Here is a 27,668-nt window from a genome sequence, read left to right on the forward strand (position 1 = left end):
TGCTGTGTACATAGAGTAAAAAAAGAGTGGTATCACACCTGATGGAAAAAAGAAGGAGAGTTATGGTTAGTGGTGAAATCCTAGGATGATGAAAGGCTCAAATGTAAGTTTCAGATGCTTATCCGTTTCAGCTGTGTCATTCTGGCTCTGTGTTTTTGAGTGTTGTTCTAATATTGCTACGAAGTCCATTATTCAGAACATTCTTCCCGTGGTTTCAGATGGAGATGCTGGAATATAGCTCTTCTATTTGTTTTTTGAAGTAATCTCTTAGTTCGGGTCTCTTAGCCTTTAACGTGGGTGTCAACAAACCGTTTTGTACCGAGAACATATCAGAGTGAATGTAAATGGCTTTGACCTAAAATAAGAGAGGGATATATTTATAGCAAAAACTACAGGCATCACACTCGATAAGCCTAACTTCTTCTGCCAGCCTTGCTGCCGCTACCTCTGGCTGTGCCTGGAGCCCAGGGGACCCTTCCACCAGGTCCCCAGGGTTTTCCTCACCTGCCCAGGTTTTCCAAGGTGACACTAAATCCCTCCACCACCTCTCAGCACTCCCCGCTCTCCTGCCTGTTCTCCTGTGTCTGCACTGACCCGACAGCCAGCCAGCGCAGAAGGGAGATCTCTGAGAGAGCGAGCACATAAACCTCTTTTCCGTATGAAACCAAGGCCAAAAAGCAGCAAGACAGAGCGCGAGGGACAGTGTCACCATATGTGATATTGTGACTGCAGTTTCACACGGCTGAAAGGCTTTGGAAGAGATGAGGAGGGAGGGAGGGAGGGCGTCGTGCTAGGGAGCATCGTCCTAACTGAACTGCAAAAGAAAGCGTGCAGCGCTGACTCCGTCTTGCAAAATAATCATGAAGCTTTGCAGGCACAAAGGGCGTACGCGGTGATCATCTCTAAAGAAGAATCGATGGCGTTTTACTAGCTAATTAAAATGATATAAAATCATTCAGCCTAGGCAAACAGGATTATACAAGGCTGCCCTTGTTAGCGGCGGTGTCTCTGAGCACAGCGGGGAGCCTGGCAGCGCAGATGGGAGCGAGCGTTTCCTTCCAGTGTGTTTATGGGAGTGCTGGTGTGGGAGAAAGCAGAAAACTGCTGCGTGACTGGTCGCAGTCCACTGATGTAAGACAAAATTCCCCAGCCATCTGCTGCTTTCCTGATTCCCCAAACCAGACTGGTTTGCATTTTGTTAGACTGGGGGTTGCAGGGATATAGACTGAGAATCAATTCTTAAATTCCCATTAGACATGGGATTCGTTTTTCCCCTGCAAGCCTTGTGGCCCAGTTCCTCCCCCAGTGATGCCCTTTACAAAATCAGCATTTGTGCTTTTAATGCTTTCCCCGCTTGCTGCACTGGCTTTCAGGAGCTGCACACTGGTTATAGAGGCCAGAGTCACCATTTCCAAGCCAGAGGTCCAAGCTCAGGCCCTTGGCACTGCAGACAAGGACAGGGATGATGAAGAGCGGCTCTTCCACATACAGGAGATCCCATCCCACAAGAACAATAGCCCTAATATCTGGCTCAAAGTTCAGTTTTAAGATTACAGAGATACTAATTTTGAAGCCCTTTAGTTTTGAAATGTGGAACGTTTCTTCTTGACTTTTAGAAAGCTGGCAAGGCTTCCCTCAATACTTTTATCTTTTGTTAAATGCAAACTGCTGGTAGAATAGATTAGCTGAGGATCTTTTGTACCGTGAAGACTATGGCAGGAGCAAACCAGGCTTATTACAACAGACAGTACATCACAAACTGTGTATTATCTTGAATTTCATTTTTAAATTCAGTTGTTTATACTATCATTTCATTTGCATATGTAACTGAGAAATGAAGAATAAGAAGTTTATGTGTAATAGTGCTTCTGCTGCACTCAGATAGAATTACCAGCCAGAAACGGTCCAAACAAAAGCAAAAAGGCACTTGCTAATTATATGCGATGATTAATTTGTTCATTATTTTAACAGAAATAAGCATTTGACATTTTAAAATGTGGTGGATTTTTTTTTTTTAACCGTGTTTTTAATGCTACATAATCCACGGTTGATTTCAGATCTGTCCTTCTGAAGTGTTTGTGGCTCTGTTGCAGAAATATTTACAGAAGCACCAGAAAAGAATTAGTGCACAGGCTGAAAAGAAATAAACCAGCAGCATTTCCTAGGTCAGTTATCAGAATGGTAATTAGTGACCCAGTTTCTTGGCAGTGCTCTCAGTGACAGAAGAACCAGAGTTCTCTAGGTCCTTATCTTGACCTCTGGTTGTCAGACTGGAGGTTATGCATGTCCCTGCATTAGATTTTTACCTCAGCACCCAAAACTTTCACTAAATTTAATTCAAATTTCAAGCACGAATGGAAAGCAGAATCGCAGCATATATATTTTTCAAAGGAGCAAATACAACTTGCCAGCAATAAAGCTCTCTCTCCGAAAAGATTGTAGTGCAGTAACATAAAAAATGCTGACAAATTCTCATTCAACACAAATGGACAAATTGCCTGTCTGACCGCACTGAATAATGTATTAATTGTTTCATTTTACCTGCTCAAAGGAATGAAGTCCACTCTCCTTACCTAACCGTACCATGTCTTCCATTATGGCTTGCTGCAGTTCCTGGGTTAAAACACATAAATTCCTCATGAAGTGTCTGAGTCAACCTTAGATGCAATTATGTCATCGTTCATCAAGAAAACGCGTTTCTGAGTAAAGTTCAAGTGCCTTATCGATAGCTGATAATTCTTGTCACTGAGATCATTAATAGTAGACATGGACCCCAACTAGGTTATACTGCAGTGAAAAAACGTCTTTGTGGCAGACAGAAAGACAAACCTTATTTTTACAGAGTTCTGCGTATGTTCCATCAAACCCTCTTTTCTTTGCCCAGCCTGGCATAACTTCGGAATCGGGCACCACAATCCCCACCAGAAAGGCCTGTAGGTGAAGGAGAAGGAGAGTTGCAGGCAAAGGCTGAACAACGTTTCAGGCTTTACACTGAGTACATAACCTGGTTGAATTTGCTGTGTGTTTATCAGTTCTGGTGTAATTATGTCAATAATTTGCTAACGTGTCATAGTGAGGTATGTTTTGGTGTCTCTGCCTTTTCCTCACATAAAATGGTTTTTGTATTTGCCAACAATTTTAACATCTTCAGTTGGGTTTGTGTTCTGCTTGAACATTAAATAAATTACTTTTTTCACAGAGCAGAACACAGCCCATCTCATTTGCACACATGCAGTTCACGGGCCTGTGGGTCTCGGGCAAACTCCGATGCCCAGGGAAACCTCACGTTTGTGGTCAGTGGATGCAGAGGGATGAGTTGCAGTGGTTTCAGAAGCTGTACGTGTTTGTATAAATACACAAATAAACGGGACAAGACTGGTCCAAACGGGCAGGCAGTGGTTGTGGAGCAGCAGTGGCTTTGCCTTCGTCTGGCTTATCACAGGCAACGTGGCAAAGGAAAGCGTTAGAGACCCCAAGGGTGACACTGAAGCAAGTTTAAAGGCTTGATCTTTGGCCACAACATCCTGCAAGCTGCTTAGGGTCACACCAGCAGCTCAGCTCCTGCGTGGCTGGCAGCCAGCTCCAGAGCAGGAGGGAGACGTCAGGGCCAAAACGTAATGTGATCTGCTCACACTTTCCCCTCCTTCAGGCCCCGCTCCCTGTCTTCTGTTTACAAAATAAGATTTTCTGAAAACTTAGTTTTTACCTGCAAGCTGTCTCCGTGGACATAGATCTGGGCAACAGGGTCACTGCGGATATAGATATTCTCTATCTTCTCTGGTGCAATATATTCTCCCTGAGCAAGTTTAAATATGTGCTTTTTCCGATCAATAATTTTAAGAGTCCCATTCTGTGAGGAGAAAGAAATGAGAAGTGATTCAACCACAGAGACTCAGTGAGCGGTTTGCTTTCAACAGAGCTCTTTAAATTGCCAGAAAATGCTTTACTGACGTATCGACCTTATTCTGCAAAACATAAACTTAACCCTTTGTAAAGATGTATCTGCCTGGAAATTTAAGTTCAGTGCTTGAAAGTCTCCATGGAATAATACAATTGTCATAAGAATAGAGCATTTGGTCAGTACTCACAGGTAACCATTTCCCAATGTCTCCAGTGTGGAGCCAGCCCTCCTGGTCCAGTGCTTCTGTGGTCTTCTCTTCATCTTTCAGATAACCTTTGAAAACATTTGGTCCTTTCACACATATCTGCAAAACAGTCAGAGTTGCTGATAAATTATTTTATTATTCTGCTGTAAATACTAACAAGCTAAGTAGTATTTCGCTAAAATTGAAGTATTTTAAAGGTTGACTTATTGACTGTGCTCCACGGAACTAAAATACATCGTGTTACAAAATTACCTACAGATTTTTTCCACACTAATGGAAATACGATTTCAAAACTGATTTGCTCGAAGCTGATTTGCATTCAGCCTGCAGTCCAAAAAACCAAAGTTATTTCAGTAAGCTAAATTTATGTGCAATATAGAAATAACAGCAATGTAGAAAGCACGGCAATTCAGCTCTCCTTAGCTGAACTAATTAATTTAGCCTTAACTGTTAAATAATCAGGCATGGCATTGGCTGGAAGAACTGCCACAGCCCCTGTTTAATTACTGCTTTGCTGCTCTATTGCTGAATTGGCATTTTCCTTTCCTGACTGTGATATGTAGCACATCTGCAACCATGCACCTTACAAAGGTAAAACGTTTCTATAACTACAGAACTACTTCATACAGTGTTAACTAGTGAGAATTTGATATAAAAATGTGATTTGCTACCTCTCCTTCGCCTTTGGAAGCAAAATAATTCAGCTCTTCCACATCCTTCAATCTGATTAAGTTACAGGGCAAAGGGGCTCCTACATGACCTGGAAATCAAAGTTATCGAGTCACTTGTCATCTCTCCTATAAACAATAATTAGCATTTGATTAGTAGTTGCTTGCATAGTTGTAGATACACTGGACGTTCTTGCAGGAGCTGTGTCTGTGTGCAGAAATAACTTCCTTGTTCAAGGTTTTGCACCATTAAGACTAAATACTCGAACCTCCTATTTGGACACATATAAACCCTATTTTCAAACATGTTGAAATACAGACCGTGTCTCCCTTCCCTGTAAGGGACTAAACCCTTTTTTAAGCTTAACTCAATGTAAAAGCACACAAAGCTCTGGACCCCTGTTGTTGTAATCACCTGGGAATACCAACCGCAGTGGCGTGACGCTCAACGCGTCCCCCCCACACCCCTATAGTTTCTCCAAAGCTGGAGAGAGGATGTCACCCGCTGTAGCCAACAAGCGCTGCTGGAGCGCCGCCGTGTGCGGAACAGCCCTGTTTCCCCCAGAAACAGCCCCTAGGAAAGATGGACTAGAAAGAGAGGAGTCCCAGCTCTGTGTCACAGCACTTCGTGCGCTGCAGCTCCCGCCGACTGGTCTCATTTTGCAAAGGAGCCGGCTCGAAGCGCACCGAGGATGAGCATGGGGCACTGGCACGGGAGCCGTGCTTCGCCCAGTGCTGACCAGTATCTGCAAAGGGCTGGGTTTGGTTTGAAGAGAACCAAAGAGATGGCCACTTGTGCTGGGAGAAGAAAGCGTGTGCTCTTCTCCAGCCGTGGAAAATCTTGGTTGGAAAGAAGGAAATGTTTAACTGGCCACACCCGTTAATATCCGATGTCCAGGTTTCCTACTAGTATTCATCTGAATGAGTATGACAGCCATTTCAAAACATAAATATAAATATATTAAGAAGAAGTTAAGCTGCAGTACTTGTGTGTCTTAGCTGAATCTTGCTTAGTGATAATTTTTGTCTGATTTTGTCAAGATTCAAATGTTTTGAAAGCCAGAAGTATATAACGTATTGAATAGTGGTGGATCTGTATTTGAAGCCTGGATTTGCTCACTAACTACACAAATTTATTAATCTTTTCTTTGTTCCAGCATTTCATTATTACAAACATTCTTTTCAATTCAGCTCCAGTGCTCTGGAGATGACTCACAGGGCCAGGAGTGCAGAGATGAGAGTGTGGCTAATAACAGCTCAAGGGACAATTCCAAATCTCCCCAGGCAAACGTGCCCAACACCTGATCCCTGCATATTTCTTCTGGACTACTGATACTTCCAAGAACATCGCCGTTGCTGAGGATTATTCGCATGGTAGCGAACATTGCTTAACACCCTGTGAGGTTACAGTCCAGAATTTTCTAAAGAAATGTGCTTTTCTTTTCTTTTCTTTCTGGAAGCAAACTGTTACCTGATGTCCAGTCACCTGGGGTCGTAAAGGTGCAGCCAGCTGTGCATTCTGTTTGGCCGTAACCTTCATAAACCTGACGAAGAAACAGGTATCTTTAAAACAACGTAGATGATTTCACTATTGCAGAATAAAATTCCCAGAATTGCCTTCCGTTGCACAGTGTGGTGAGCTGATCCTGCCAGCTGCAGTGCACAGGCGCGCATTTAACACAGGGACACTTCCCCTGGCTCTCACTGTACACAAAGTTTTGTTTACGTGACTGAATTAACACGGCTCTGTAGAGCTGCAAATAGTGAGAAGACAAGTTCGGCACTTAGCTTTTGAGTCAAGAAGTATGTTACTCTACGAGAGAAATTTATTAGTGGGGAAAAAGGTATTTTTGTGGGATATTTTGAAAATACAACCTTAATTTTTTTTTTCCACCTAATTTTAGCCTCTTGAATGAGGCTTTTTAGTTGCTCTTGACTTCCCAGTCAAAGATAAATAACACAGTGGAGGTCTGAAGTGGGTTTAGTTGCCATCTGAAGATCATCTTTCTCCATTTATATATAGAATAAACCTCGTGTAACAAAGTTCCTAGCCCAGGCATGAGCATATTTAATTGCACATACTCGATTAAGTGCTGAAAGGCGAGTGGGGTGAGTCTACGCCTTTTTTTTTTGGCAGCTGCCCACAGCAAAAGCAGCTCTTGCCTGCTGCTGCCATCCCAGGGCCACCGGTCGTTTCACCTCCAGCCCCACGCCTGCAGGAGACGAGCTCCAGGGACCCCCGGGCGCTGTGTCTGCCCCAAGCCCAGCGACTGCTGGTGGGTCCGTCCTGGTGAAGCTGTCCTGACTGCCCTTCTGAGGCTCTGACCCATCTCCTTTCTGAAAGGCAGCACGTTCCGTAGCTCCCAGTAAATGAACACCTCCGGACGGCCGCGGGAGCCCACCTGGCATCCGAGGGCCGCGCGGAGGAAGCCCAGGACGGTCGGAGACGCAGGGGCAGCGCCCGTGACGATCATGCGAACGCACCCGCCGAGGCTGGCCTGTTCGAGAGCGCGGGGAAACGAAAGAAAGCATCACCAGCCTCTGCAGATGGCAAAACCGGCGGCGTCCGCGGGTACTGCGTACGCGGAGCTTGCGCAAAACGGTCTCTCTAGAACAGATGCAGCCGTGCTATGGGAATGTGAAGCAGCTCTGAATCTTAACTTAGGGATAAAAAGCCAGCGGGGTCTTAAGAGAGTCCCACGTCAGGGGGATGAGCTGCTTGGCCTCGACTCCTGTGGCTGCCTGCTCCCCGGGCAGGCTGCAGACCTGCAGGGAGGCAGCCCTGGCTTGCGGGAAGCACATCTGTCTCTGGGGAACTGTTGGGTAAAAACCACTCTTCCCCCCCCACCCCAGTTTTCTTTGCTTATTATCTGTCTCTGGGGAACTGTTGGGTAAAAAACACTCTTCCCCCCCACCCCAGTTTGCTTTGCTTTGCTTATTTGCACCTCGTCGTTGTTAATGAATTGGCTCCCAAGCCAGCTCAAAGAATGCTGTCCCTTTTCTAAGGCAAATGACCTTCCAATATTTCTGGAGGGTATTGCACCAATTCTTGTGTTGCATTTTGCTTCTTTCTCCCCCCTTTCATTTCCTCCTTCTTATTCTAAAAGTAAAAAGAAAACCCAGCACAAAAGGAAACAACTCCTAGTTGAGGCTGCCCGTCTCGCCAGATCCTGAATCAATATGCAGCCTGGCTTGCCTCATGTCTGCGCCCCTGTCAGCGTCGTGTGAACTCTGATGTCTTTGCACGCTGAGGACAACTAATCCGCAGATGAAAAGGACAGTCAGTTTCTTTAGTTATAAATAAAGTGGCATGTCTCCAGATAGTTATCCAATTAAAAAAATGAAGTAATCAGAGCATCCTGGAGTAATACAGAGCCTGAAAAACCTGGTTTAAAGCCAATTTAATCTTTTTTTTTACTGAGGAGTTGTGTGGCACACAGCAGGGCATTCTGATTTATTTCCCCTCTTGCTAAACTGTAATTTACAGGTGTGGTTTTCCCTACACCCTCATTCTCGTTTTCCTAGGAAAAAAAGCAGTTTTGAATATGCCCAACAGAAACTCAACCCTAAGTCAAATTGTATCTGTAGAGAATTTGCAAAAAGCTCTGGAGCAACACCTCTTTGATCAGTTACTCCTCTTTTCCTGACCACCTTCCAGAATTTCATCCCCACTGGGAGGAGACAGGGGTAGGTTTGACGCAATCCTCTCCCCTACCTGTTGCTGGGGAGAAACCGTTCACCCGTGGGCATGGGCAGAGCCTGCAGCGGGTGCCCAGTCCCCACAAGGCAGAGCACCCAAATAACGAAGGAGGTGACAGCAGCCCTGGTGTCAGAGGCTACAATCCTGCTTCTGGGCAGCTTCGCCTCCTTGGTGCCTGTGCAGGGGCACAGCTTGTATCCGAGAGCTGCCAAAAAATAGGCGTTATTCTGCAAATAGGTGATTTCTCAGTGCTGCTGAAGGAGGAATGTGGGAAAAGCTGTCATAGTCTGCCTTGTGTTTCTCCCTTCCCCTCTGGAAAACTATCCCTAACAGAACTGAAATTCTGGCATCTTGTGCATGGTATTTAAAATACATAAATAAAAATCAACGTGGCAAAAGTTAACGCAAAAATTTGTGGAACAACAAACTGTGCTCCGTTTCCTTTTTCTATTCAACTTTTCAGTCTGCTATTTGCTAGCGGGTAGCAATTTCTGCCTGCGAAACCAGGCAAGCAGCCACACTGACTTTAAGGAAAACCAGTCATTGTGAAAAGAAATGACAGTTCTTTGACTTTAGACTCACTTCTTAAATCACTTACCTGTATTTTATTAAAGAAAAGTTTGTCCCACAAACTGTCGTTTCTAATGATCCCATTTCGAACTTCAGCCTTTTTCCGTTTTGCAGCAAATTCCAGAATCCAGCGCTTGAGGGACGTGTCTGCCTGGCTGAAGATCTGCGGGAGCGCGGGGCACGGCCCCCGAGAGAGAGAAAACATCAAGTGCTGTTCTTACCGGCCCAGCTACGCAGCTCTGCCTGTGCCAGGCAGGGTACAGGACGGTTCAATAAGCCTGCACTGGGGCTTTGGTAGCGGGGAAAAAACAGAGTGGTTTGGTTTGCTCCGTTTTTATTGTACATGCTCTTCCTTTGGGGGGGAAAAAAAGAGAGGAGGACAGTGTAGGCTTTGACTAGGTTTGCCTGACTGCTATTTCTAAATGATTTCCATAATTTCAGTGAAATCATGTAATCTGAGCAACTAGGAATGAGCAACTTGAGTACCGGAGCAAGTGTCAGTGATGGGTGATGAGGGCTGTGTTCACCCAAGCTTAATCAGGCACCAGCATGAACTACATCTCCACAAACGAGAAACCCCCAGGGCCCACCCCTCTAACGAGGCACCAGAACCCTGAACCAACAGTCCTGACCTTGGGGAAAAATTAAATCAGTAGGTTGTGCTTAAGCTCTTCTTTAGAGGATAAGTCTTCTGAGGAATAAATATTCCCAGCTGGTCAAACAGATTTAACATGATGACCAGACATGCCTGTTTTAAATACCTTTCAAGACCATCTCTTCACTTTAAAAATTTCCAGATCCAAAAGCCAGCCTCACATTTACACTGCCTAAATCCTCATACTCTTTTTGCAGTTCCTGATTTTCAGCCGTCATTGCCACCAGGAAGAGAGATCCAAGTTCCAAAACTGATTGAAGGACAGAAAAAGTCCTAGTGCATCCAGGTTTGATGGGTGTTTCTGTGATGAAAAAAACCCCTTGTCTCTGGAAATGTCACTAGTAACCTCGGTGAGAGCAGGGTAAGAGGCTAATACAGAGGGATTTCATATCACCATGCAGCAGCCGTGTCTGCAGCCGGCGTGAAGCAACACGATATAGACTTACAGATTGGAGCAGCTGTATCAGTTACACAGGGTACGAATGTGTTTGCAGTAATGCAGAAACAGCACAATCTGCTCAGGAAATCTCCATGACTAAGGGAATTCTTTCACAGTCCTAAAGGGACATAAACTTCATTATTATGAAAAGAGCAAAATTAAACTCACCTTATCATACATTCGGTTTAACAGCCGCGGCACGACAGGGAAGATGGTTGGACGCAATGCTTTCATATCGTCAGATAAGAGACGAATATCTCCTTGAAAGAACCCAATTCGCCCGCCGTGGCAGTACACTACAGACTGATGGAAGAAAAAAGAACACGTGTAACCTCTTTGCTTTCAATTCCCACAGCAGAGCATCCCTCCCAAGGGCAGAAGTGCCTTTCCTGAAATTCTATTCTCAGCAAGACAAAAATGGGGCTTTAGAAATAGATATAAACGTAACCATAAATTTTGCACTGAATAGAAATGTACGGATAGTTCTGGGCACGTTTCAGTACGGGCAATTCAGCATCCATCAAATTTGCCACCATTTTTGGAAGAACAAGGAACCAAAGGTTTTAGAAGGGATTTCCCTTCATCCCCTGCTTATGGGGATGGAGAAGGCCGAGTTATGGTCAAATTCTGGATCTGAACTTCTCCTCTGAAGCCCAGACCTACCATAGCAGCTCACAGCACGAGGACCCATTGTCAATAAACGCATGCATATTAAGAAACGTTGTAAAACATACTGAGCGGCAGCCGATTTTTAGATGTTAATACTTTAGTTTTGTTTAAATACAACAATATAGACTACGTTAGCAATATAGTGCCTGGTCCTGTATCCCAGAAATAGAAGCCCACTCCGTAAAAGGTGCTTTACTGGTGTAGAAACTCCAGATCCACAAGTTTTTTACTTGGAAAGAAAACAGACCGCTTTAATCGGATCGAAATAGAGCTGGATGTGCGGGGTGGGGCAGGGCAGGCTGCCTGCGATGAGCCAACTGGCAGCTGAGGCAGCAGCTCCGGTAGCCAGTAACCCCGCAGAGGACTAGTCACTAACTTGGTAGAGCTGGCATTTTGTCACCGGAGAGCATTTGGAGACCAGCATCACAACCCTGCTTCTGGTGTGCAAGCAGAAGGCATCCGCAGCAAAGCGCCCGCAATGCCAGGAGCTGAGCCCGGACCACTGTTCTGAGCTCTGCGAGGGGTACGTTGAGAACATCAGCTCCCCTTGGTGGACTTGTCTCCCCCAAAGAACTAAACCAGTTTAAAATTCCTTAAGAGACACCCAAGTCTCTTTGTGCTACTCCTAAAAATCTATGATACTGACCAGAATGCTCTCACTGCTCTATCAAGACTGTCTCCAAGAACTGAAACCACAGGAATTTTACCCGTGTGATGTGAGTTTAAGGAACATCATACTGCCAAATCTGTGTTTTACACTGCACATGCACATGAATTAAAAAAAGGAAAAAAAGGAAAATATAATCAGCGTGCACACTGGGAATTATAACTACTAGAAATTTTTAGCTTTAAAGAACCTATCTGTACAATTTTAATGGTAAGTTCCAGGAACTAATGATGTTGTCTAAAACTAGGGAAGCTGACACAGTGCTTGCTGTTCAGCTTGCTTTTGAAAATGACTTTTTAGTAAAAAATCTTGATATTAATAAGCTTTTTCAGCAGAGAGGATAAACCTGAACGTCCTTTGGAGGCCTGCCCCTTTCAACATGGCAACATCCTGTGAAATGAGGTTATTTTAAACGTTTCTAATTTTTTTCCCCCAACCAGATGCCTTTTTACTAATTATATTCTCGTTTGCTGGCAAAGCAGTTTGCCTGAATAGTGGTGGCATCCTGACCAGCTTGCTGTACAAGTGAAGAGAGGCTGTGCTGTAATTCTCCGAATCTTACATGGACTTTCACTTCCAATTTGCAAGTTTTTTAACAGGGCGGAATGTATTATTTCTGGCACGGATGTTACTAAGAAGTGAGAGGCTTCTGTTCGGAGCCTTGTCTGACTCAACAAGTATTCTTTCAGCCTGAAATGGTCCTCCCTGAGAACGTACAGAGCTGCAACTGAATCCAGATACAATCTTCACACATGGGGCCGGTTTTTAGTTCGCAGCTTCTCAGGCCGGGAGAACTGATGTGATTGTCTCCTCTGACTTGCCTAACAGACCTATCGCAGAGCGAATTATCCCCTGTCTTTTCCAAAAGAGATGTGAAAAGTCAGTTCTGCGGGCTGGCACGAGTTAGCACTTCTATTTGCCATTATTTTGAGGGAATGCTGGCTTCCAGTTAATGCCCACCGTATGCTGCCCTGCCAGGAGGATCACGTGTGTCACACCATGATCTTAGTTTCCTCTTTTTCAGTGTCTGCAAGTTTTTTGCAGATCTGGTTATTTATGCAAAAAAAGGATTTTAGCTGATGGAGAAAATGGCACGAAATTATTTTTTACTCCCGTGACACCTCATCCTAGAGTGCTCTGAAAAGCTGCCCCCAAAATTGTGCAGGTAGCAGTCTCTGCTCGTTGTCAAAGGGCTGTTTTCAAATCTCAGAGCCACCGGTGTAAGCTGGAGAGCTTGGGACACTCTCCTGTAATGGCTCTGGACCCATGGCTGTGTCACCAAGACCAGAGGCCGGGCCCTGGTGTTCTGCACGTGGCACTTCTGGAGTACAAGCTTTTTTAGTGCTACAAGATATTGCTGGTTATTTAGTATTTTATTCACTTTCTTTTTTTTTTTTTTTTTTTTTTTTTTTTGGCGTGGAAAAAGATGATTTCCACTGACACTAGGACCTTACCTGTACCATTCTCTCAAACATGTGTGCTAAAGGCAAATAGGAAATGTGTACATCCTCACAAGTAGGAGACCACTGACTCTGGAAGAAAACACAAGGAGCCCCACGAGGCCTCGTCAGTTCAGGCAGGATTCTTACCTGTATAACTCTTTCAAACATGTGAGCCAGAGGCAGGAAGGAGATGAGCACATCGTCCTGTCTCGGAAAGATCACTTTCTGCAGGTGAAGGGCATGGGAGACAGAAAGGAAAGAAACACTGACAGGAAGACAACAAGAAAGTCATAAAACAATAAAAAGAAAAATGGCACCAGAGGAGCAAAAGGGTGAAGATTGTCGAGAGAGGAAGGGAGCAGCGTACGAAGGGAAGCGTTAAGCCACAGCGTCAATGAAGCTCAGTTAGCAGAAGGAGTAAAGAGCACGGAGATGTACACAGAGGGCAATGGAGAGGTCTCTCCACGGCAGGAGGCACATCGTATCCACACAGAGGCTCACCCTGACAGAGAACCCAATTTTTTATTCTGTGCTTTCTACCATGAGGTGCTGGGACGACAGTTTGCACTCTCAGCTGCGTGCAGAGCCACAGGAGCCTCCTGGCAACCAGCGGGGCTCTACAGGCACGTCATTTTCCCACATTGCACGGAGCCCATCAGGGATTCATAGTGTTACTAGAATCAAAGCTGTAGATTTTCTCTTCTTTTTGTTAATCGTTGATTTGAATCAGAGAATTAAATGATTTTTTTTTTCAGCTGCAGAAATTAATGACTTCTGTTAGTGTTTCTCATCATTTGAACTGATTAAAATGTGATTTTAAGGGCATTATCACTGCCCCACAGACAGGTGCAGTGAAGAAAAAGAAGGCTGGACAAATTATGCAAAAAATACAAGTGACCCAAATCGTCAGTTTGCCAAGGTTTTCATTCTGTCTTGCAGGCTAGAATAAACAAAGGCCCTGAGAGCCTTACCTGATCCATGCCCCAAGAGAAAAGTAGCCTTTCTACCCGGATTTCCAAGGGTAAGGCTTGCCATAGTATTATGGATTAGAAAAACTGAAAGCACGATTACCCAATAACTTGCACCAAAGCCAGTGGTTAGTGGAAAATGGGTATAAAATCTATTAGCTCACAGTATTAGCAGTTTATACCCACTTTGCATCTCCACTGCTGTGATGGAATCGATAGCCCGTGACCTGGGACACAGCGGTGGGTGGAGGCACAGGAGTTTCTTCCTCGGGGAATATTTTATTGAAGTTAAATCTGGGCAAGTCAGATTTGGGTGTGCCCTCCCAACCATTACCTAGTGAAGTCAAACATGATTGACCACGTGGGCCTTTTTCAGCATCCCATTTCGTATTATTTTACCTGTCAGTCTGAATTAAGCCATCAGGGCCTGCAGATCTGTTTATACATTATTTCAAATAGAAATTTTCTCATTTTCTGCAGGCACAGTAATGTAAAACCTTTAGCGTCACTAGCTGTGCTGCTTTGTTTTTTTTTTGTTTTATCCCCACTGCTTTAAGTGCTCAGACAAGAACTAATTTGGTTTTAAATTGCACCAAAATGATGCCATTGAATAGTATTTCACAGTTGGCACAGCTGGCCAGTTAAATGTAAAAATGAAAACAGCTTCTTGGCGTTTGAGAAGAACCTTATAATAAAGCTCTAGGTTCGCTTCAGAAAATATTTCACTTAAAAAAGTCACTGACCTAAGCAAAACTGGCACCAGAGCACGTAAACGTCAAATCCACAGAACTTCTCAGCTTTAGGGGGTTTTATTTTATTAATTTATGCTACTTGCAAGTATTTTGCACTTTGCTCAATTCCATTACTGTCGTTAGACATTGCCCTAATCGTCTGGACCAGCTACGGGCATTTACACTCTCGCCAACAATGCGCTGGTGACTGAAGCTATCGAATTTACAACCACTTTCACCAGACTTGCGTCTCAACCTGATATCTTTGAGCTTAATCAAAGAGTCCCATTGCTGTCAGCGAACACTAAATCCATTTCTGTGGGCCAGTCCTGGCAAATGCCAAGTTCCCTCAGCTCCCTCTAAATTAGTTCTCTTTCAAAAACAATACTCCTGCTCTTTGAAGACCTATCTACGCATCAGCTCTCATTCGTGCTGCCCCTGACCCCAGCAAAAGCTCTGCGCTGCGAAGCCCAAGGGCTCGCGGCAGCAAGCTGCTACGTTGGCGTTTCATATTGCAAATCTCAGGAGTCACAACCCTGCAAATACTTGAGCACGTGAGTTCTGTGGGATTTCTCGCATCACGTGTCCAAGTTTCTTTACAATAGTGGTCTGGAAATCTCAGTTTAAGGATTAAGATTATAAAAGTGCGGTGTTTTCAGCACCTGCAAAGGGCATAAGGTAACAGACTGTCCATCCCATGTGCGCATCGCTACTTTATGGAATTGCCTGTTCGCTACAAAAAAATAGATTCTTTGTATTTGTTAGGTACGAGCTGTATAAAATCCTTAATATGTTGTGCTAAAGCAATTCTGCTTCCTATATCGTTTCTAAATACAAGTTTACACGTCGCATGAAACATATTATATGGGTACTTGGCCAGTGCTATGCTTTTTTTAAAATACATGTAACAGAAACTGAGATATAGTTGAATATCAATGAAATTAACCATTCTTGCCAAAAACTTCTATGTTCTTATATAGATATACGCTTTATATGCAGAGAGCTTTCACATAAATAGGGGCATTGTATGGGCACAATGGGACACAAAGAGCACAAGTGGACCCTGCAGTCTTTTTCAAGCACCAGTTGCAACTGTACAGGGCTTGTTTGCTCTCCTAATTCTTCAAAAGGAGTTAATTAATTGATTTACAGGAGCCAGCGTTGCTCTTCAGAAGCACTTTGCGCCCTACAGAGCCAGGGAACCAGTGCTGGAAAGGGAATTTAATGCCCTCCAGTGCTGCAAGCTCAGACTTGCTCCAATTTCCATGGATTTGGCCTTCTGAGTAAAAGCGATTTCACCTCTTATCTACAAGAGCACCCTTCCAGCCCGTGCAGGGGCACAGCTTAACCCACACACTCTGCACGTGGCAACGTTTTCTACATCAGGGTATTCACCTCCGTCACTTTCAAAAAGCCTGAAAAATCAGCGACCACGTTCCCATGAGTCAGCATAGCACCTTTGGGGTTTCCTGAAAGGAAACAAAGAGTGATTTTAAAAGATGAGCCGGTAGGTAATTTCCAAAAGCTTAACAAAAAAACCTAAAGAGGAAATGGTTAAAAAAATTAAGTTATTAAAACTTTTGTAGTTTGCGCAGTCATTTCTGTGCAGTAACATGCACCAAAAGCCTTTACTGCAATACTCAAAATCGAATATAATGATACTGTAAACACAAATATTTCTATTGGAGACTCTGAACAACAGTTTCCACCAGAAATAGCCCAACTGCAATTTATGACAGCGCTCGGAGGGAGCCGCTTGGTGAGTGGGGCCATCAGACCTGGCTGGCCGTTCCCAGCCTCTCCAGGTAGGATTTATTTCATACAGATTTTGACTAAGAATGGTCTTGCACACCAACGAGCTCCATTTAAAAGGCTGCTAAGCTCTTAGCCAGTGCACTGGGTAACCCAAATAAAGCAGAAAACAGGTAATCCATGGTAAAAATCGGGCTACAAGAAGACCCTACAAGACTGCGATGAAGAGAAGTCATCGACATTGTCAGCAGCAGAGCAGAGGTGTCCCAGAGACAGGCGGAGGGAGCTGGCAAAGCCTCAACCTGTCACCCCGGTGCTCGGCCCTGCCCCTGCAGCATGCCGCCCGCCTGCCCTGGCAGCTCCACGCTGCCGGTATTGGCTTTTTCACCCTCTTTTCCGAGCTGAGCATCCCCCTTCACACTGTAGTACAATTTCTGGATTTCGTATCCGTTTGCACGCCAAAATGAGGTTTTGGTTACGCAGCAAACGCGCAGGTAGAAACCTCCGAGTGCACCAACTGGAGCAGAGGATCCCTCTCAAAACGCCCTGCCTGCAGCACAGGCACGCTGGGCTTTGCATGTCCTCCTGTCACAGCATTGTCCCTTGTCATCAGCCTCAAAGGGTTTATTTCTGAAAAGAAGGTGTAGCTCAGCTCGAATAAAGATTACGGTGCCAGCCTCTCTCTCTCCAGCGTGTTTTTAAGCAGATTGTTTTAATTCGATCACACCACTGCAGCGTAGTTCCTGCTACGCCGCGCGGAAGCAGATCAGAGGAGCTTTACCTGCAGGTACCCTGCGTGGCCCTGGCACGGCGGGCGCAGGGATGCCCCCAGGAGCTTTGTGATGCTGTTAACGACGGATGCAACAGCCTCGCAAAATTGGAAAGCGGCCAGAACTTCATTCTGGCTTTCCTCAGATTAGGAAGGGGAAAAGAGTGTTTTGTGATTCGGTTTCAGCACAGCAAAATGTGCTTAATCCTCTCCGTTTCAGAGCAGTTTGCAGGCTGCGTCACTGGCAGCCCCCACGTGGCACAGCCCGGCTCAGCCCCCCTCCAGGAGCCACGGTGCCGAGCCCCGTGCCCTGCCAGCTTCCCTGACATCACTTCTACCCAGTCTCTCAAATAATTTAAATAAAGGCCCAAACAAAAGTGTCAATTGTCTCATGCATTTATTGCGCCAAAGCAGGACATTTTGAACACAATGTATTTTACTGAAAATCCACGTTTGCTGTCCCAAGTACCGTTGAGCAATCCAGTCCTGAATGCAGGTGAGCACCGTGCACAGGAGGCTATTTTGGGCTCCCTTACACTCGTCCCATCGGCAGCTCAGAAATGAACCTAGGGCTGACATCTTTGCCAACCACAACTGCTCCTGTCCTAACGTGTTGTACGGATGGGCTCGCAGGCACCAGCTCAGCCAGGCAGGTTTTGTTTTGAGGCGCTTATTTTCACAGCTGGGTGCACACATGGATCCAGACCTCCAGAAAACTCCATGAACCCATGTCAGTTGTAAATATGTGCCAACGACCCAGAAATTCCTCGTGTTATTTTAGTCGTGTCTAGCCAAATATGCGTGCTCAGCCTCTGCAATTCTATGAGCAGCCATACTCCTGCAGCACTGCACAAGTTTCTCCGCGTCGGCATCTGCCTCCTGCACCTTGAGACAGTTCTTCAGACTTTTGGAGAAGATTTCTTAGATACTTCAAGACCTCAGACTCATTTACTTCACCTCTGACTTTAATGAAAATTCAGTAGCTCTACTCAAATCACCATGACATGCCTGGAAGCCGCTTGAACATCCTGGCTCCTTCCTCCACGTCCTGTCTGCAGCAGGTTCAGCATCCCGGGCAGGCTGCAGTGCTAACGGCGCCAAAGCAGAGCAGCAGCGTTAGAGCCAGGATAGCCTTCATCAGGAGAGCAAACCGTGCTGCCGTGGGGGAGCTACAGGTTTTTGGGCTGGGGCTTTCCTGTAAATTTTGACCTTCTTTTAGTTCTTCTGTTTTAAGAGTTAACCCAGCAAAACAGATGCCCCTTGCTGTGAGCCCTTTCCCAGAGTTACCGCTTTGAGAGGAAAAGGTTGGCAGTGGTACTGCTTTTCATTCTAAAAATAAAAAATCAATGCTAGATCTGTAACACTGCTCTCCAGTTTGAATTTCCTCATGAAGACACACCTTGGGAGTCTCCTGTTATGGAAGTGGGTGCACCGCGATCCGGGTCAGTGGACAGGGCACGGCAGGTTCTCCTTGTCTTGAAGCCAGACTGGTTTGACAGTTCTCATAAGCAACAGAAGAACCTTTTCCTCGTCGCTAAATGGGTCTTTCAAGTAGCAGCTCCAGCACTAACTCGGTGGTGTGATCCATCAGCGCTTTCAGACCTAAGGGCTTTCCTGCTCCCGGGACCCTCGGCAGTCGGGGATATGCACTGGCCGGCTGCGAGAAACTGCTGGGAAGTAATTTTTATCCAATCAGTTACAGGTGGATCCTTGAAGAAACAAACAACTACTTCTTTGGAGTAGGCAGCATGAAAAATTGTATCCTGATGATTTGGGGACATCTGTGCCTTTGGCCCATTTCTGAGCGCCGATCGTGTCTTGGTGCAACAATGGAAGCTGGTCTTGTCATCTGAGCTCAGCGACCTCAGCCTCTCCCTTCTCCTTGCGGAGGCATTTGGACATCTGATCCTATCAAAGAAAAGCCCACGTTAAAGTCTGCTTCTGGTTGTTTTTTTTCTATATAAACAGCTAAACTTATTTCCAATTCTACAAGTCCCAGGTTACAAAGTCTATAGCTAAGATTTGTTTCACACCACACAAAAAATATTTAGAGCTCTTCAGAATTGAAAAACCCCTTCAGAACATATCCGTTGGAAGAAAATTCTAAATCTGGGCATTAAAAATATCCTGACGTGGGCTATAAAAAAAGCCAAGCCTTTTATGTCTAAATGCAACATGGAAAACAGACCAGAAGGTTGATGCAAACCCTGGAGAAGCCAGAAAATTATGTGCAAAGTCCTCCAGCAGCAGAGGATGGGCTGGTGGTTCACAAAGCATTGCTCCGTGAGAGTTTTGTTTGCAGATGGTTTGTAGAATTTGAAATCTCTGGGTTTGGGTGGGAGAAAGCAAGTGAACTCCCTGCTTGTCTTATTTCTGTAACTCCAGGCATGTTCCTGAGGAAAGCACAAAGTAAAAAACCAGCCCATGGTTGCATTTGCATTAAAAAATAAATAAAATAAAATAAACCCCCTTCTCTATTCAGAATTTCTTATTTAGCAATACAAATGTCAACAAAAGAGTGACTTGAAAAAAGAATTGCTCTGCACTTTAACATGCACGCGAGCAAACTGTGCCCCACTGCATCGGCAAGCACGGCTCCTTTGGTTTCCCGCAATTCCCGATTGTGCCCTGCTGCTTTGCACTGGCGCAGCTGGTGCTCGCAGCGTGCATTGCCGTGGTGTCCCTGCCCTGCACCGGCTTCAATTTTTTCCTTTTAGGAATTCCCACTGCTGAGAAAGAGCCTTTCACACAGTGAAACTAAGAGCAAGGCATGATGGTGAAAAAAACAACACCTTTTAATGTATTTTGAGTTTGTACTTGGAGTTGATACAGCAGTTGCCTACCTGATCTGCAGCACAAGTCTCCTCCAGGAGGTGGAAGATGAAGATGCCTCCTCTTGCTCAGCCTAACCTGCAGGCTTTGCACTCTGCAGGCTTCGCAGCGTAAGCGACTCCCTTCTTGGAGGGCAGCTTGGTGTCAAGCGGCATCTTCTGCTTGCCTAGACGAGCGGAGGCCAAATTGAGGATGTTTTGGGGTAGGACCAATCCTGAGAGCACAGGTGAACCTGGAAGAGCTGCTCCAGCGCTCCCTGGAGCATGGTCCTTCCCTGCAGGTAAGTGTAAAAGCAGTTTCCCGAGCATGTGCATCTGCGCTGCCTGCATGTACAGCTTTTTGGTAGATGTTACGGAGGTTGAGTTACCAAGGGTAGGAAATTCCTGCAAGTTGTATGAAAACGAGGGTCTGGAGAGAGGAGAAAGCACTGTGTCTGCTGAGAACAGGCAGGAACATGATGCTGCTCCTCTCCAAGAAAAAGGGGCCATCGGCGTGTGAGTACCGGCAGCGTGGGCTGCCCAGGCTCGTCCCCGAGCCCGCCCCAGCATGTGGGGCCCCAGCTGTGGACCTGCATTTCTTTTTTTTTCTTTTTTTTTTTTTTTAAAAAAAAACCCTAAACATTTGCTGAAGGTAAATACCCATCAATCAAGGACTTCACAACTACAGTGCAATATGGGAAGCAGAAACGTCAGCAGATTTCCAGACCATTGGAAAATTGTGCTGCCAAAAGTGTATGTCAGGGAATTCAAGTGAAAAATAAATATATCGTTATTACAGAAATGCATATACATATATATTCTTACATATTAAAAATGCATAGAAATACCATTGCCATATCGGTATAACAGCAAATTTGCGCATATGGAGGTGTTATTAATAATTTGATAATCTATTCTCACATTTCAAGATTAAAATGCCTCTTCTTTTACCTGTAGTGCCACTAGTAAAACAGACGATTGATAGATCTTCTGGTCGAGGAGGCTAGAAATACACAAGGAGAATAAGAAAAACACATCAATCAAATGCAGAAGGGTCAACGGTAGACTTGTCATTGTGTAAACTTAAAGATAAGACCAATTACATTTCAGATCTGCCATAAAAAGCTTTCATCCCCTTTGGCAAATATAAAAGACCATCATAGAACTCTTTTTATCAGGTTTCTTCAGTTGATGCAGACTCTATTCCTCTCCTATGTGTTGCTCCAGTTGCACTAAGGGCATGCTTTAGTATAAGAAGGCTTTGATGGAATATTTGTCTTGCAATTAGGATTCTCAGAGGCACCATCTATATCTGTAGGTCTGTGGGAAAACTTAAACAATTTACTGATTTCCAGATAAGTTCTGGAACCGTGTGGTTATCCACACCAAGGGACAACTTCCCGAAGTTGCTGATTGCTCCCATTTCCAGTGGTATCTTTGGATTCTCAGCACCACTGTGTGTGTGTGCTATTTTGGGTCACAAATGAATAAATAAGCAGCCTGAAAATCAGAGGCTGCTTTTGCATGAGTATGAGCAAGCAGTGAAAAACATCAATGCAATTTTCCAAAAATATCCCAGAGAAGTACTTCCAAGCAGTGTTTCTGAGATGTAGAAACCCCACTGGAAAGCCAAGGGTGCAAGCACGTTCCCCTGGTGCCTCCTGGGTTTAGTGGAGTTACTGTGGCTTAACAATGGCATTTAATTACTGTCCCATTAACATGTTCAGCAAGGATGAACTCTCTCGGTTAAGTGTCTCAGGAGGAGGGTATGAAGCAAATACTGCACATCTCCAGTGGATGGTAGTGATAGTCCCTGGGCTCCTCCACTGCCACCCACAGGGAGAGGGTCCCAGGGCACTGAAGACATGCAGGCTTACCTCTGCCCAGAGCAAACCTCTCCCTCTCTGGTCAGTGAAATAAAAGGTAACACACTCAGCTGTGATTTAAGTGGGAAAAGCATCATGCCAACACTCACCACAGGCACATGCCGACTCTCACGGCCACAGTCCTGAAAGAGATTAAAGTGACAAAAATGATTTCCACTTTAATTCCTGTGGTTTAACCCACTCGCTAGTAATCTGCGAGCTACTGAGGGAGAGTGTGAGCTAAAGCAGAAAAATTTGTGGCTAACACTTAGGTCATCTTTTCTATCCAAAGGTTCTTGCACTACCCGCAATGCCATCCCTGGATCTCAAGTAGCGCTTGGGTCGCTTGAGCTGCATCCAGGCTCTCTCACAAAGTGTAAGGCAGCGTCTCGAATAGCAACCCCCCTTCCCAGGCTTAAATAGCAGCTGGTATCTTATTTAAGCAGGAAAGTTTGAAATGTTGGCTCTCCTATTGACAAGGAAAAACTCTAAAAGGCCACTGCACTGGGCCGTGCGTCAATATTATCAGCCACAAGCTGCACTTTTGTGCTCTCCAGACACTGAACCTACCACGCAGTTCACAAGTCCCTGTATATTTTACTGTTTTGGTTTTTTTGGTTTTGTTGTTTGGATTTTTTTACAGAAACTACAAAATACAGTAAAAAGAGAGGAAGAGCAAACTTACCTCCACCTCCTGCATGGTCTGGATGCGAACCCCGCAGCGCCTCCCCCTCTCCGTCAGCTCCTTCTCGAACGGGTCCATCAGGATGATGGAGCTCAGACCTGGCGTTTCTCTCCTCTCCACGTGGTCGAGGAGTATTCTGGCTTTTTCGGGTTTGTCACAGATGACTGTGGAAATGTCAGCTGGAAGAAAAGCAACCAAACAACTTGTTGACAGTACATCTTTTTTAATGCAAGACTAGCTACTGGCTCGTTGCTAGCATTGTGTCGGTTCTGATACTCACTTCAGGCTAACCTCAGAAATCCTAGAATATAACATACATTTCTCTTAGAAAATTACTGCAATTTTAGCTAACCTAAATCAGTGCCAAAGTTGTAGCTGATATCTACAGTTATTCTGGGATTCAGTTCAAAATACTAAAATTGCTCACCACGTAGGCTGAAAAACCTAGGAGGCAAAACATGAAGCACCACAGGAGTGGGTGGCCATGGAGTAATTCCTGCAGCCAGAGCAGCCCCATCCATGGCTGTGCACGACCGGGCACGTGGGAAGTGCAGCAGAGACAGCCCTGACCCAACAAGGGGGGACACAGCTCCCCAGAAACCTCTCTAAGTGACTTCAAGACACTCAATGAGTAAAATCACCCGTCTTTCGGAAAGCAGAAGAAAATGAACCGTTCTGAGCAACAAAGGTGATTTCTGAGAAGATTACATCATTTTCGGTTTTACCTGTGTTGACGATGTAACGAATGGCTCCAGGACCTAAGGTGTCATAGAGGGGAACCACCACCATGGAGTAGGTGTAACAAGCCAGCTCGGAAATGATCCACTGCAGGAGGACATTGAAGCATGAAGGTGAGAAGGGGGCCATGGGAGCAGATTGAACACACTTGAGAACAAGCTTCAGGTATAAAGCAAGCTCACAAGTCAGGACCATTATTAATACAGCATCGAGTTGAACTTAAAATCTCACCTCTGGACGGTTTTGAGCAAAGACTCCAATGAACTGCTTTGTGGATGGCTTGCAGCCCTGCTGAAGAAGACCTGAACCCAGAGCTTCTGCTCTTTCAGCCACCTGGAATTTGGAGAGAAAAACAATACATAAGAAAAGAGGAGTATCAGCAACACCAAACTAAGCAAAGACTTAGCCTTACACAGGGAGGCTCTCAAATGATTGATTTTGCTATCCAAAAGCCCGATTTTTGATGTTATCATGAGCCACCCGTAGTTGACTGACAGTTGACCTCTGGTTGGCACGGCCTCACGGCTTTGGTGTGTGTCAGTGCCGCTGTCAAGAGTGGGCTCGTGGCATTGAGCCAGTCCCCAAAAGCCAACACACGGATATAACGCTGGGATGTGCCCAACTGGGGAACCGAGAGCCCTCGCACGGCATCCTCCCGGTCTAGCACGTGCGTGGTACTGATGGGTGCTTCAACACCCCGCTCCTCTGCCAGGTAGGGTGAGAGCACTGGGGGAGAGGACTCTGCAGGGGTGTCACTGCCAGCTCACCTCCTTGTAGGACAGCCACTGGTAGGGCTGCTTGGGCTTCCTGAACCCCAGGCAGGGGCCGTTTTCTGTAAAACACAAGCAGGGAGGACGGAGTTACAGGGGGGGCAGCACCAGGAGTTAATGCTCTGCCCAGTACCAAGACACGGGGTTGCAGGAGGACCCTCCAAGAGTAAATCAGTTGCTATCAGGGTTGGCTCTCGCTCCTGGGGCAGAGCTCACGGCAAGCCCGATCAAATCAAACACACGAGTGCAGGTAACGGGAGACCAGCTGCTGGGATCTCCAAAACAGTCGCTTCAGTCCTCCTGCCTGAGCTGCAGAGGGGGCAGCAGCGGTTTGCCCCCAAACAGCCTCATTAAAAGACATTTTTCCGAAGGTAGTGTGAGCATTAGTGTCTGACGAGGGCTTTCATCCCAAACACCAGCTCCCACTGCTTTCGCTGCCTTTTGATTTAACATTTCAAAGTGAAAACTGCTATTTTTAGCACAACCTACTCTGGAGGAGGGTAAAACAATGTGCAGCACAATATTTGAGAAGTTTAATTAATTTGCTAACAGTGCTTACCTGCACAAGATCCATCCCTCCATACACCTACTGAGTTATTTATTTACCCCTGTCCTGCAGGGTGGAATATTTGCAATTCCACTGAGGCTTTTGGAGATACTGAAAATAATAATCTGGCAATGAAATTGTTGTGTTCAACGAGGTGGGATGTTGTAAGCGGCAGGCACAGAAATAGTTATGATAGAGCAGGGAAGAGTCATGCTGGCTTTTTGGAGCAGGAGATGATGTCTCGCAAGTGTGTGCAAGCTCTTTCATGGTACCATTGATCATGGGGTGAGGGGGATGGACTGATATACCACGCTCAGCTCTCCTAAGGGCTTTTGGCAGAGTCCCTTAGCCTGCCCTGTTGTGGAATAAAAGGTAAGCTGGGTGACTAACTGATAAAAAAGCAGCAAAAAGCAGAAATAAGTAGCAGTGTTTGCTGTGGAGGAAGAGCTCTGTTGGATTCCACAGTTCTATGCCCAGATCAGCCTCGTTTAATGTATTCATAAATGTTCTGGAAATGAATAATGTGCGATGAACTTTGCTGATGCTGCAGAATTCAGGACATGAAGCTGTCTGCCAGTGGTGGCATAAAGATCTCGTGGTACCAAGAGACTGCACAGTCAAATTCAACAGCATTAAGGGCGAAATAATGCACGTTGCAAATAATAACCCTAATTATAACCCCCACGCTCCAAAAGCGGTGACCACACCACCATGGGCAGCGCAAGCTACGGCACCCGCCCTGCCCCTCGCTGGGCCTCCTCCTTCCTTGGCCTCCACTTCTTGGACCTCCCACTCTCTGGATCTCCCACTTCCCTGGCCTCTGTCCCTCAGGCCTCCCACTCTCTGGGCCTCCCTTCACTTTGTTTCCACCCTATTGACCTCCACTCTTTGGGTCCCCCATTCTCCAAGATGTCCAGTTGCTGGGCCTCCCACATCAGTTGGGTCTCCCATTCACTTTCTCTGTTCCACAGCTTTTCAGCACCCCCACCCTTTGGGCCGCTACACTCATTTGACCTTTCACACTTTGAAAGATTCCCATACTTTGTCTGGTCCTCCACCTCTCCCCACCTCTGCTCCCAGGCCTCCTTGTCACCATGCTCTCACCGGAGATGCTGAACCCCCTCCTGAAGACCTCGTACATGGTCCTGGCGTCATCATAGTAGTGCGTCAGCAGCTGCGGGCTGTCCCCGATCACCGACCGGCGCGCCCCGGCCAGGCCCTGTGCGACACAACGTGACACGGTGTGACACAACATGGCACGATGTGATACAGCCATCAGTACCACCCCATGGGCAGGAGATGAGGAAACACTGAACCATAAAGCAGCACGCTCCCAAATGCTGGAGAGACCTCTGCAGCCACCACCGTGTTCCTGCCCCAACACCCAGAGGGATGGAAGAGGTGGGATGTCCACCTCAGTGCCCCAGTGACATGGAGAACAACCTGCCCAGAGAGGAGCCCTTGACCCGGCTCGTTGCCACAGGAGATGGTTGGTATTTATTTCCCAAGGAGACTTGAAGCAGAATTACAAATCTGCAAGAAAGAGAGTGCGGATGTGCTGGGGGCAGCGACTGCTCAGGGGTCCACAAGCCTCCAGGACTGGCACCACGGGCACCTTCTCGAGGACATCTAGACCAACACTAAGGACAGACTAAAGCAGAGGCCGGACTGCAGACCCCAATGTGTGGGTTCAGAGGGGTGTTTTAGGAGCAGGCAAGGGAAGGCAGGCAGGGCGAGAGTGACCAAACTGGGACTGTGCTGTGAGCCAGAAGAAAGTCTCACCAAAGCCCTGACCACAGGGGAAAACTGTCTTGGAAAATGTAAATTCCTCCTGCACTTTTAAAAAGTTGCTGGAATTAAAGACAATGACGTTCTAAAAGGGACATCGCAAAAGGCTTTAAAAATTCTCATCACACTTTCAGTTATTAAGTGGAAACAATTTTCAGAAATATTTCTGCTCTTTAAAACAGAGCAGCTTCATTAAACTTTAAAACCTTTCGCAAGCATGGAAATTAATAACTCCTCAGCCTCGAAGCATGGCTTCGGGTCTGCTTTTTCCTCTTATTACAAAGTTTGCAGCAGCCAACTCAGTAATGGGCACACAGAAGAAGCGCCAGCTGATTTGATCTTATCAGCTGTTGCCTTTCAGTGGTTTCTCCTATGCAATGGCAGCTCCTGTAATTTTTGGTCATGGATAGTTAAGCAAAGCTAAGACCAAAATGTTACTGAAAATCTAAGAGAATAGATTAATTAATGGGCTGTATTCTAGTTTTCCAGTTTGCAGAAAAAGGTGAATTAAGGAGTGAAGTGATCCCTGGTGTAGCGCACTACATGACTGATTTCAAGATGAGGTTGGGGAGCCCTCAAAACAAGCCAGAGCACCGCCTGGCATCATTTCTAGGCACGCAACCCTCAGGTGAAACACAGACTTTCCCGCTGGCATCCCCCGGTCTCACCTCGACTTCCTCCGACTGCATCCGCAGGTCGCAGGGCGGCTTCACGGCCCGGGGCCGGCTGGCAAACCAGTAGGCGACGACGGCCGCAAAGGCACCAATGCCCACCAGCGCCGTGGCCGGCAGGTTGCGGAAAAACTGGCTGAGGTCATCGAACTCGGGAAGCCGCAGGCTCCGCAGGATTTCCTGAGCCTGCATCTTCTCCGCGAGGGAAACGGCAAACTCTGCAAGAGCCAGAAGGATGCAGTCAGGTCACGCTGCGGGATGGGCACAGCCAGCACGGGGCTCTGCGTAGCCCGGGAAGGGGAGAACAGGCTTTCCCTTGTCAGCCATTGCAAACACACCGCTCTGCTGACCCACGGGGCTGCCTACCACCGGCCACCTTAACGTGAGGTGAACAGCACCTACGGAAGAGATAAGAGAAAGGAGAAAACATCCCTAGAAGGGTGAGCAGGAGCAGGCAGCTCACTCCTAAAAGACAATGGAGTACAACTGTACATGAGGGGACGGAACTGCTGTTATCTGTAGCAGACAGATGCGGAGACAAGCTCTGGGATCCAGCTACGACCCTACCCTCAGGGCTGCCAGGAGCTTGCTCTGCCTTCCCTGAGCAGGACCGGGGCTGCGTGGTGGCTGCAGACCCTGGCAGAGGTGAGCAGAATGG

The 27,668-nt window shown here is 46.2% G+C and overlaps 1 protein-coding gene across 7 annotated transcripts; it reads right to left on the reverse strand.

Moving 5' to 3' along the window:
* Positions 1–214: 214 nt before the first annotated feature.
* On the reverse strand, positions 215–27,229 carry ACSL6 (acyl-CoA synthetase long chain family member 6). 7 transcript variants are annotated; one of them, XM_009953903.2, is made up of 20 exons: positions 27,008–27,229; positions 25,656–25,770; positions 24,002–24,066; positions 23,466–23,567; positions 23,222–23,321; positions 22,497–22,675; positions 21,922–21,954; positions 20,898–20,949; positions 16,011–16,084; positions 12,929–13,006; positions 10,307–10,441; positions 9,073–9,207; positions 7,177–7,272; positions 6,246–6,318; positions 4,778–4,866; positions 4,089–4,205; positions 3,707–3,850; positions 2,830–2,931; positions 2,542–2,613; positions 215–355 (listed from the first exon to the last, which is right to left on the reverse strand). In XM_009953903.2, exons 1-20 carry the CDS (start codon positions 27,200–27,202, stop codon positions 215–217), a joined length of 2,097 nt encoding a protein of 698 aa, XP_009952205.1. In that variant the 5' UTR covers positions 27,203–27,229. The 7 variants fall into 7 exon arrangements, with proteins under 7 accessions (XP_009952205.1, XP_009952204.1, XP_009952207.1 ...); XM_009953902.2 differs by lacking the exon at positions 12,929–13,006 and adding an exon at positions 13,064–13,141; XM_009953905.1 differs by having other exon boundaries at positions 27,113–27,220.
* Positions 27,230–27,668: the final 439 nt, after the last annotated feature.

The sequence above is a fragment of the Leptosomus discolor genome, chromosome 10 (genome assembly GCF_034619465.1).
Source record: "Leptosomus discolor isolate bLepDis1 chromosome 10, bLepDis1.hap2, whole genome shotgun sequence".
NCBI lineage: Eukaryota > Metazoa > Chordata > Aves > Leptosomiformes > Leptosomidae > Leptosomus > Leptosomus discolor.